This window comes from Pelophylax lessonae, assembly GCF_965119305.1.
Source record: "Pelophylax lessonae genome assembly, chromosome: 10".
Classification (NCBI taxonomy): Eukaryota; Metazoa; Chordata; class Amphibia; order Anura; family Ranidae; genus Pelophylax; species Pelophylax lessonae.
In genome coordinates, this window is record NC_138777.1 from 110094175 (window position 1) to 110106795 (window position 12621).

General features: G+C 39.1%; 1 protein-coding gene across 1 annotated transcript in view; it reads right to left on the reverse strand.

Annotated features, from left to right (window-relative positions):
• The window catches only part of ADCY7 (adenylate cyclase 7), a 275475-nt gene that overhangs the window by 41016 nt on the left and 221838 nt on the right, over nt 1-12621 (reverse strand). Inside the window, exons 11-15 of the mRNA XM_082270019.1 lie at nt 9538-9581; nt 7914-7994; nt 4169-4241; nt 3854-3951; nt 341-425 (exon numbers count right to left, since the gene is read on the reverse strand). Coding sequence (XP_082126145.1) covers nt 341-425; nt 3854-3951; nt 4169-4241; nt 7914-7994; nt 9538-9581 — 381 coding nt within the window. The remainder of the gene's footprint in view (nt 1-340; nt 426-3853; nt 3952-4168; nt 4242-7913; nt 7995-9537; nt 9582-12621) is intronic.

Below are 12621 nucleotides of genomic sequence, written 5' to 3' on the forward strand. Positions count from 1 at the left end.
GGTAACTAAAATTAGGATACTAACATTTATAGGTAAAGTTCTGCCTCTTGGGGGATTAGAAAGGATTTTTTATTCCCCCCCTTGGGGCAAACTGGATCATGTTTTGCTGGGGGGGGGGGGGGGTTGCCTTCCTCTGGATCAACTGTGGGTATTGGGTTATATATATAAGATTGTATGCTTTTTTTCCCTTTTATTGGTTGAACTAGATGAACTTGTGTCTTTTTTCAACCAGACTAACCACGCAACCTGTCAAGTCTGGCTGTTATGCTCCAGTTTTTGTAAGTCAGTTCCACCAAGAACTTGATGGGTAATCAGTTAGCAAAGTGGGGTGCAGACTTACCACACATTTGTCTGCATAGCAAATTAGCAACACGCAAATGATTATCAAGGAAACCACAGCAAATGAAACACCTAGTTTCACGCTCCTGCAAGAGAGAAAGGTGACAATATTTCAATAAAATTAATGGTTGATTAGCGTTTGGAAACCTGTTAACAAGACCGGTTTCTAAAAATCTAGTTCTCTTTCTTTACATGAATTAAAAAACTAGCCAGATTATATTTTTGTCTAGACACGCTCATAGGTCACTTATATACCTACAAAAGGTGAATGTGCAAGCATGATCTGAAGGCTCACAGGTACTAGGATTGAGTTTGGAGGCTCATGAATAGAAACATTCTGTGTGGTAAATTATGGTTTAAGCCATTTCTGTCTCAGAAACAAACTAGCTTCACAAGAAAGTAAAACTTAAAGTGGTTGTAAAACTCAGACATGAAATTTGAACAAAGAATATCCCTCTATAGTGTGTACTGGTCTTAAGAGCACTAAGGGAGGGATTTACAAAAATGGTGCCCCCAGAATCTGGTGCAGCTGTACATAGTATCCAATCAGCTTCTAATTTCAGCTAGTTCAATTAAGCTTTGAAAAAAAAAGCCCCCGTTCACATCAGCGCAAATTCACATACAGGTCAAATTGCATGTAAAATCGCAGCATATTGCCAGCAGTTAGAGCGCCCCAATTGGTGCGATGGCACATCGATTTCCAAAAGTAGTTCCTGCACTACTTTTGGCGACTTCGGGGGCAATTTCAACAGACATCTGTGAATGAACCCGCACAGATGTCTTTCAAGTCACCCCCGAAGTCAGACTGAAATGCAGCTTTGAAATTGTGCGAGTTCAGATGAGCTTGCATGATTTCAAAGCCGCGTTCAGTGTGAATGAGGGTTAAGGCTGGGTTCAGACTGGTACGACACAACTGTCGATTCGATTTTTCCCTGCGACATCGGTCCTACATTGGTCCTACTTCCATCCGACTTGAATGAACAGGATGCCATTTTGCTCTGACTTTGAGATAGTCCGACTTTGACCAATCAAAACAATCCCTGGGTGACATAAATTCCTTCTCCTGCTACTGTAATCGCCATGACAGATGTCACAAGTCAGATGGTTAGGACAAGGATCCAACTTTGATCCAACTTCAATGATATTGAATGGGTTGAAAACAGACTAAATTCAGACTAAAGTAGTGCAGGAACCAGTTAAGGCAGCTCTCACCATCCTTCAGACACTGCTGATCACAGATTGAGGTGATGAGCCAACCACAGCTGACCACGGATGTAAACAGAAGCCAGTTATCGGCAATCTTTTCCTCATGCTGACATGAGGAGAGGAGAAGAGAGCTGATAATCGGCTTGTGTAAAAGGGACATGAACACTGATAATCAGGGCACTAATTTTCAGTGTCCTGATTATCAGTGCAGTCCCAACAGTGCTACCAATCTGTGCCTACCAGTGTTACCAATTAGTGCCCATCAGTGCCTCCTCATCAGTGTCACCTATCAGTGCTGCCTATTAGTGCCTTTTAGTGCTGTCCATCAGTGCCACCTACCAGTGTCCATCAGTGCTACCTCATCAGTGCCCATCAGTGCAGCCTATCAGTGCCCATCAGTGTAGTCTAATCAGCTCACATCAGTAAAGTAGAAAAATTACCTGTTTGAAAACTTTTATAAGAAATTATGAGAGAGTTTTGTGTTTTTTTTCAAAATTTTGGGTTTTTATTCGTTTGGCAAAAAATAAGAAAACCCAGTGGTGAATAAATACTACCAAAAGAAAGCTCTATTTGTGTGAAAAAAATAATAAAAATTTAATTTGGGTACAGTTTTGCATGACTGTGCAATTGCCATTCAAAGTGCAACAGCGCTGAAAGCTGAAAATTGGTATGGGCAGAAAAGGGGTAAAAGTACCCAGTAGGCAAGTGGTTATTGTGACGTTTCACACTCTATGGCAAGTCGTAACACAGTCAGACCAAAGTAGTGCAGGAACCTTTTCTTTTTTTTTATATCAAAGAACTTTATTGAACATTGTGCACAAACAGTCCAGAGCAGATGTACAAATAGGTCACATATATCCCAAAGTTATAATAAGCCTAAGTACGAAACCAGACAGACAATATGTACATTTATTGTATGTATCCCTCCATGACTTCATCATATTGAATGAGGACAATAGTTCTTCACCCCCTCCCAGCCAGTAGGTTGCCAGAGATCTGGTCCACTGGGGCCAAACCTGGCATGGCCAGCAATGAGGCCCATAATTTGTCAAATTTACTCGAGTTACTCCTATGCTGAAAAATGTATCTCTCAATCTTAATGTATCTCCCATTTGAGCCACCCATTCCTTAACTGCTGGCAGGAATCTTTTCTAAAGTTGGAGAGACTTGTGTCGGATCAGTTAAAAAGGCTCTCATTGGGAAACATTTAATTTGACATGTCATGCGACTGGTGCTCTCGCAAGTCGGATCCCATGTCGCAACAGTGTGAACCCAGGTTTAGTGTCATTTCTGTCTGCTGCTTCATTCTTCCGTTATCAGCATGAACTACTTCTGGCCTTTTTCCCTGACACCAAGAGAAAAAAGTGACAGGAGAGTTATCTCCAGAACACAGCTTGGGATTGACAGCCTCAGCTCTGTATACTGTGTGAAGGGGGGGGGGGGTGTCCCTTCCCTCCAATTAGCTCTCAGAGCTCTCTTCACTGAGCTCTGCAGAGTGTAATTTCAGCTCCCCACTTCCTGCTTTCTGAAAATTCAGACAAGCTTTATAAATGCTGGATTTTGAACGGCTGTAGAGAAGAGAAGACTGCAGACAAACAGGTACAACTTATGTAGGAGGATTTGTTTCATCTCTGTGTATCACCTTAAGCTAGTCTCTTTACTGGGTACATGTAAGGGTTTGCATCCACTTTAAGTAAAGTATTGTTTACATTTTGGCATGACAAGGAATAACCACTAAGACATCCACCTTTTACGGAAATATTACATTTTCAGCTTTTACATTCTCTCTTATTTGCATTTGTCAGTTAATTACTGGCTTAGCTAAAGACCTAAAGTTCACAAAATGACTGGCAAATATACATATTTAACCACTTACCAACTGCCGTCTCGTTCTGGGACAACATCATATGACGGCGCATCCCCGATCTCGGCAAACAGCCGCGGCTCTTTACCCATGTGATCAGCTATGTCCAATCACAGGCGATCACATATAAACAAGGATGTGCAGTTTATCAGCTTTTCCGCTCTCAAAAAAACCTAAAAAAATAACCTCTCTAAACAGGACAGACACATTGTTTCTAAGCAGTGTGTTCAGATTTCTTTTAGCTTTTATTTTAGTTAAAAGCATTAGATGGGATGTGGTAGTTTAACTTTAAAACATCATCTAAATCAACCCCATATGTAAGCAAATATATCCAATACAAAGATTTTTAAACGTATATCTGACCAAATATTCCAGAGATAAAAGGTAATATTATAGCTGAATAAAACATTTTTTTTGTCTTTTATTAGTAGCATATGTACCAACCTTGGCATGACCAAAATTTGGACCAAAAAAATGCACAAGAACACTACACTGGCACATAAGAAATAATTCCGTATCTTAGGTATTCTGAGGGTGCGGTACTGAAAAACAAAACATACATCAATTAATACATTTAGAAAGGGAAATTACGTTCTTCGGGCAGCTAACTTAAACAGGAAAGCCCAGGGAGACTGTTGGTATACAGTAATGATATAGCTTTACTGAAAATAGTATTACATGATGCTAAGCACATTTAGTTTAAAACTAAGTTAGGGCAAGATGGACACGAAACAGAAAATAAGAAATAATGTGGTTTACCTCTCTTTCCAGGCCATCAGCAGTGAAAAATAGCAGGAAGGCATAAAAGTCATCTGATTTACCAAACCAGGGTCTAAAAAAATAGAAAACAGACTGCTTTACTTCAGCTGTTCAATCCAGGTCTTATTATACAGCTAGATCATAAAAAAATAAAACATTAGACTCATTGTGATCGTCCTGTGTTTTGAATATGGCAGTATTTATTTTGTATTTTTTAAAGAATAGCTATGTTAGATAGCTACTTAGATAGAAATTTATGATTCTGTAAATTTACCACTACTAGTTTTCAAAGTATTTGTCTCCAGGAATGTCAGCCTATTTCAATGCCCAAGTGCACATTTAAGGCCCCTTTCACACGACCAGTTAGATATCAACTGCAGAAAGAGGAACTTATTTACTGCAGCTAAATGCAGAAAATGCATCCCTATGGCCTCATTCACACACTGCGTTAAGCAACGTTTTCAGAACATACGGTTTTGTGCATTTAAGAAAAATAAAGTTGACAACGTCCAGAAGTGATGTACCGCAGTATATAAAATGCAGTTAATCGTAGAACAAAGAAAAAATAAGTAAACATTTGCTATACAAAAGGCAAGAATTTACTACCGCAGCTAAACGCAGCCGCATGTAAATGCAAGTTATGGCACATTATCGCAATTTACAAATGTGAATAATCTTTGTGCCAGGTGTGTTGAAATTTCAAAATAACAAAACATGCTTTTACCAGCGGCACAACAACCACCTGTATGAAAAGGGCCTAAGGGGGTTATTATATTTTTTGGGGTTAAGAGTTAGAGCTGTGGTTTAAGGAGTTTAAGTGAACCTGTGCTCTGCCCATTCTCAACAAAGATAATGCATCCGTCGCCACAGTAATGCAAAAAGGACCACCTATCTTTCTTGGTGAGAGACCTAGGAATATGAAATGCTTGTTGCCCAGAATCTGTGATCTCAACATGTTCATAAGAAAGCTGGACATTTTATGGGGTAACCAATCCTGAAAAATGTTATTCACTAGAGCCCTCTGCAGCTTAACAAAATATAAGCTCTGTGATCCAGAGACCACAACAATCTTGCAGGATCATAACATTCAGTTATACCATCAAAAAATATTTGGCAGGCAGAGTTTTTTTTTTTTTCTTTAACAGCCAACCAAAGTCTAATGTCATAATGGACTTTTTACTGTTGAAAATATTAACTACAGATGCTAGTTGCAAATTAAATTATGCCTGTTCTTCAAAAACTATGAAGCCACAGAAATAGATTTTACAACACACATTCATACATGGCTACATGCATCTGCCCCATAAATCAGAACTGGGGATGGGCGAAACTGCCCTGGGCCAGTTTGCAGGCCCGGTTTATCAAATCCTGTTTGAAATTTGAGACTCCTGAATCTAACAGCAAATCCCACTGAAATTCATTGGACGACGAATATTGTTACCAAATTCAGGCCATTTTGAAAGCTAATAGGCAACTGTTGTCAAACAAGGGTCCAAAGAGCAGGGAGCCATGTGGGACATTTAACAAAGCACAACATTTTTTAACATCCCAGACTTCTTTCCCTTTGCCAAAAAATAATTGACTCCCCCAAATCTATTAGTTCTATATTTTTTTCTTTTGAAAGGGAACTCTCTGTGCCTTTTCTCCTATTATTTGGCACTTGTTTCACAGCCTTGCATCTCTACATTTAGACCTGAAAAAGATCCCAAGCCAGCCATGGTTGTAAATCAACTGGTGAAGAACCACGGTGATGTCATTGGCCAAAAAGCTCACAACAAAATATGGTTAATGACATCATCTAGAAACCCCTTCTTGTGTCTTGATTTACTTTTTACATTCTTTTGAGAACGGTCAGTAAAGGTACTTATGTACCCCGTATTCATATCTTATTCATACCCTGCAAATATCTGGGGGTCCCTCATTCTAAAAAGGGCTTTCAGATTCTGATAAGTGAAACCCCTTATACTGTTAGTTACCACCAAACAAACAAACGTTATACATTGGTTCATGTGGGCAAACTGGCCATTTTGTTGGCTGCTCACTGAACTGAGGATGGGCTGGGCTTCAGTTTAATCCGAAACTCATCCCTATCAGTAAGGTTTTACATTGAATTTTACAGATCTGCCAATGCCTACAAGCCCTTTATTATTCTCTCCTTATGCAGTTTGCAAGTAGCACTCCCTATGCTTCCCTTATAACAGATAAAGCATATTGTCAATATGGCTTCTGTGGCCTTACCCTTCTATCCAAAAGTCACCTTACTGGTTCTTATAAGCCAGGCAACCTAAATTCAAAGGGCAGGCAGTGCTTTATTGTTGTACAAAATTTAGAAGAATAAAAAGTAAAAAAAAAACTTTTGCCGTGCTAGTGAAAAAATACAAAATGAAAATCAAAGTTGCTAGCACCACAATCGACCAAAAATTGTATTAACAGATTATAAATAAAAGTACAGCACTACAAAATATATTTATTTGTGATCATATATACACATTCATGAAGGAGGAGGAAGAAGAAAAAAAAATTCCACATAATCACAACTAAAAAAGTGTCCATTTAAAAATCCAACATTCAGAAAAGTGTTTGAATTAAAGTGCTTAAAAGTTGAACGAAGACAGGGATATCCAGATACCAATGATCACCTGAGTGACAATCCCACCACCACGAATATGGATATTGCCATTACCAGAAGCTGTGGACCCAGGTACCATACAGTAAATGGGTCACACATGCAGGGATAGTTAACAACAACTTAGAAGCCCTGATTGCTCAGGAATTTTCAGTATGGATGTCCACAATGTATCACCACAGTTCTAATAGGTATGGACCTTGCCTTAGATGGACCGTGTAAAAATCTGCAAAAAACAGTGCTTGTGGTATGGAATTACTTCAGCAGGAAATGTACCCTGATGTGTTTCGTCATACATGACATCAGAGGGCTGAATAAGATTCAGCCCTCTGAGGATGTCATGTACGATGAAACGCATCAAATAAGCAGCCAGATCTGTTTCAAGTCTGTCTGAACCACCCGTGCCAGTTTCTTTTGCAGAGTGAAATATAAACTGGTGGAGTCTACATCTAATTAACAGAGGTAATATGGCAGTTTTCCATATAGAAAACGGTCACAGATCCCCATTTAGCCTGCAGCTGGAGTACAAGATGTGAACTTTCAGTAGACAGCTCACATCCCTCTCTCTGCCTGAACAGTGATTACATTAAACAAGCAGAGCCAGCAAGGTAATAACCCTCCACCTCCATCGTACTCTGTGCTGAGTAGGGGGCAGAGATGAGCAGAGAGATTAGAGCATGCAGCTCCAGCATTACTGCTCTGTGTTGGGTCTGTCACAGCAGAACAAAGAACTAATTGTTCCTAATAAAAAAAGAGGTTTGTGCCCCTTTTTTTTAATTTAAGAGCTGCTCCATTTTTTATGTTTAGAAGAGTGGTGCAAGCATTGTGCTTGCACCACTCTTTTTTAATTTCCCCCAAAAACTCTAAAATAAAATACATTTTATATCTTTGCAGGAAGTCAAATTAGAACATCAAAGAATAAATTGATCATTCCCGTTCCCAATATCAGATTTTAATCTACATTGGTTTTCCAAGGTTACCAGTTGCAGTCATCATAGAATATGCTACTACTCAAGGGATTATAATATAAACGTAGTGAAATCACCAGTATTGCTTATGAGTGAAGGATAACTTAAGTGACACATTATTTGTATAAATTTAAAAAATACTTGACCGTACTTGGCGGAACTGAGACAATCAATTGTGTTTAGCATTCTGTCATGGAGTTCTTCGTTCTGATTCCTTTTTTGTGACACATTCCTAAATGTAAAAATATTCAAGATGATGACATAATATTAAAAAAACAACACACCGATTTGATAAGGTATCCATCCTCCAGCCAAAACATTTTCTCTTTGTTTTGGCTAGTGTAATGAAGAATTACAACCACCTTCCTATTTTTACTGATTTGTCTCAATTGGCAATTCACCTGTTTCCTAAATGGAGACATGGACAGGAAGTGAGATAAAAACTATCTATTTGGGATAGTCAGCAATAAAAAAAATAAACCTCACAGTTAAAAGAACTGGCCCTATTTTCTGTGGCCCTATGCAAAATCTGACCACAACACAATGCTGTCCTTAAAACATTAGACATTATAATGGATACCAATTATGCTTGCCTTTGAATGCCAAACTTACAAAGTTGGTAAGGTTGAATAAAGACAGGTTTCACAGACACAGTTCAACCTATATGTGTGTGTGTGTGCATGCGTGCGCGTGAATATGTTGCTACTAATTTCCATATCCTTGGAAACACATTTGAAGTTTTTTGAATATATCTACACTTTACACTGACACCACAAGCTGTGGACAGTAAAGAACCCCTTGGGCAGTTTAGGACAGGACCGCTTCTCATCCAACTTCATTGTGTGGCACGTTTTCTTTGGAGACCTTGGATTAAAACGTTTTCACCTGATGTTACAGTCATCATTGAAAGATTGGTATATTGTGATCATATTCCCTCCTAGGTGCCTCTTCTCCAAATGGAGCAGATAACGTGCACCTTCTTTTAGTTAGTAGGTGCAGCAGTTTTGTTTTTATCATCTGATTTACATCAATAAATATCCTTTAGATTAAGAGGATGTGTACAATTTCAATTGGCTCCGATGTGTACTAAAGCATAGAAGTTTTTTATTGGTGCTGTTATCTATAAGAATCTCTGGTATTGCACAGTTCATATCAGTCAGTTAGATAACATTGGCAGCACTACAGCCGCCCACTTACATCAGAAGTCCCCTACTAATACAAAGGAATGGCACCCTGTGCAACTGCACAGTCCACGTCTTATGATGGCACTGGGAATATAAAAACATTTCTAACCTTACCCAAAACAAAAGGTTTTGGCTGGAGTTCTTCTCTACGATGGATAGGAACATTGGGGAAAAGCCCTTTTTTTGGCAGACCAGGTTACAATATTTATGGCTGTGAAACCCGCTAGCTGCAAAGTTTTAAAATGAGATCAGACAGGATAGATAACTGTATTATTTTGCTATTGCTCTTTCAAAGATTAGCAGCACTGCGAACACTTCAATTCACAACTCTTAACAACACTGATGTGTGTGCCTGGCTGAGCCCATTTCAGAATCAGGTTTTGCTAAAGGCATCACTGGCTCTTTCCTAAGCCAGCTGCACCCAGAGCCATCTGCATCTGATTCTTACTTTCATTTTCAAACAAGCAATTATTTATCTTCTTTCAAATATTTTTGTACTAATTCTGTATAACTATGCTCATCCTTCTATCTTTTGATACAGTATCCTCCTAATAAAAACCCATGCAAAAAAAAAAAAACTGTTTAATTTACCTTTCATTATTAGCATTCCGCCCCATTCCCTGCATGGGGATTTCCTACAAGAGAAAAGGTAATATTAGACAACATAAGCAGTATCTGTCAATCTCAGTCTTAAAGAATACGTTATTCCAACTTTTTATATTCCTAATATGTCTGTTGTACCATGTGCTTGTGTTAAACAGTATCCTGCTTTTTTTGTTATTTTTCCTCCGTGTGAAATACCTGATGATCCTGCCGGTTCCACTGCTTACTTTTTTAAACTGACCACACTAGGCATACAAGCACATCCATCCCACTGTGGTCATTTTTCTGGCTGTGCTGGGAGAACAGCCTGCCTGTCAATGGTCACACTTTTGCTGACAAGCCCCCACCCTCACACAGCTATTCACTGGGAATATCTGGGTGTACTGCTGCTTGCTTCTCCAACACCACCACTCCAAGCCCTTATGCAACTGAGAACAGATATTATGTGATCGCTTATAAAAAAAGAAAACAAGGGTATATACAGTGCGAGAAAAAAGTATTTGATTCCCCACTGACAAAGAAATGATCAGTCTAGAATTTTAATGGTAGGTTTGTCCTAACAGTGAGAGACAGAATAAGAACACAAATATCCAGAAAAACACATTTAAAAAAGTTATAAATTGATTTGCATTTTATTGAGTGATGTAAGTATTTGGCCCCTTCAAAAACATGATTTAGTACTTGGTGTCAAAACTCTTGTTGGCAATCACAGAAAGTCAGACATTTCTTTTAGTTGGCAACCAGATTTGCACACATCTTAGGAGGAATTTTGTCCCACTCTTCTTTGCAGATCCTCTCCTTTAAGGTTTCGAGGCTGATGTTAGGTAACTCGAACCTTCACCTCTCTACTCATATTTTCTATGGGGTTAAGGTCTGGAGACTGACTAGGCCACTCCAGGACCTTAATGTGCTTCTTCTTGAGCCACTTCTTTGTTGCCTTGGCCGTATGTTTTGGGTCATTGTCATGCTGGAATACCCATCCATAACCAATTTTCAATGCCCTGGCTGAGGGAAGGAGGTTCTCACCCAAGATTTGATTACATGGCCCTGTTCATCATCCCTTTGATGCCGTGAAGTTATCCTGTCCCCTTGGCAGAAAAACACCCCCAAAGCGTAAAGTTTCCACCCCTATGTTTGATGAAGGGGATGGTGTTCTTGGGGTCATAGGCAGCATTCCTCCTCCTCCAAACACTGCAAGTTGAGTTGATGCCAAAGAGCTTGATTTTGGTCTCATCTGGCCACAACACTTTCACCCAGTTCTCCTCTGAATCATTCAGATGTTCATTAGCAAACTTCAGACGGGCCTGTACATGTGCTTTCCTGAGCAGTGGAACCTGCAGGATTTCAGTCCTTCGTGGCGTAGTGTGTTACCAATTGTTTTCTTGGTGACTATGGTCCCAGCTGCCTTGAGATCATTGACAGTTATTTTGTGTTTCTTCCATTTGCAAATAATCGCACCAACTGTTGTCACCCTCTCACCAAGCTGCTTGGCGATGGTCTTGTAGCCCATTCCAGCCTTGTGTAGATCTACAATCTTGTCCCAGACATCCTTGGACAGCTCTTTGGTCTTGGCCATGGTGGAGAGATTGGAATCCGATTGATTGATTGCTTCTGTGCACAGGTGTCTTTTATACAGGTAACAAGGTGAGATTAGGAGCACTCCCTTTAAGAGAGTGCTCCTATTCTCAGCTCATTACCTGTATAGAAGACACCTGGGAGCCAGAAATCTTGCTGATTCATAGGGTATCAAATACCTATTTCACTCATTAAAATGCAAATCAATTTATAACTTTTTGAAATACGTTTTCTGGATATTTTTGTTGTTATTCTGTCTCTCACTGTTAAACTAAACCTATCATTAAATTATAGACGAATCATTTTTTTTTTTTTCAGTGGGCAAACATACAAAATCAGCAGAGGATCAAATACTTTTTTCCCTCACTGTGTATATGTATATATATATATATATGCATACACACATACACACACACACATATATGGTATGGTAGGTATATACATCTTTCTTACACAGGTTAGTTAGCATAGGTGTCAGGTGGGGTAGGGGGCATTTGTAAAGCTATTTAGATGTAAGCTAGAATTCCACTTTAATGATAGTAGTTGTTATAAATTGCAATTAATTCCTGACCAGAGGCTTTTTTTTCAATTTGGCCACTGCATTATTTTAACTGGTAATTACGCAGTCGTGCAACGCTGTACCCAAATTAAATGTATGTCCTTTTTTTTTCACAAATAGAGCTTTCTTTTGTTGGTATTTGATCACCACTGGGATTTTTTTTTTTGCGATATAAACTAAAAAAATTCAGAAAAAATGTATTCAGCTACATGTCTTTGGTTAAAAAAAATAAATCCCAATAAGCATATATTTAATGGTTTTCGCAAAAGTTATAGCGTCTACAAACTTCGGGGTCCTATACGCAGCTAGACTGCCAAAAAGTCTTACACATGTGGTATCCCCATACTCGGGAGAAGCAGCAGAATGTATTTTGGGGTGTAATTCCACATATACCCATGGCATCTGCCTAGCCAAAAAAAAAGTCACCACCTGGAATTAACTAAGCAACTAACTAAACTAGGCATGCAGTAACCATCCTATTGGATAATTACTGCATGTGCCCAAAGAATGAGGTCAGCTGACAACCGGAATATACTGAATGACCAGGTTATTCCATCAATGGATTTTTTCTTCCCTGATGGCACCAGCATATTCCAAGATGACAATGTCAGGATTCATCGGGCTCAAATTGTGAAAGAGTGGTTCAGGGAGCATAAGACATAATTTTCACACATTGATTGGCCACCAGAAAGTCCAGAACTTAACCCCATTGAGAATCTTTGGGATGTGCTGGAGAAGGCTTTGCGCAGTGGTCCGACTCTCCCATCATCAATACAAGATCTTGGTGAAAAATGAATGCAACACTGGATGGAAATAGATTGTGTGACATTGCAGAAGCTCATCGAAACAATACCACAGCGAATGCGCGCCGTAATCAAAGCCAACAAAATATTAGAGTGTGAGACTTTTTTTGGTGGCAATTTTTTTTTTTTGGCCAG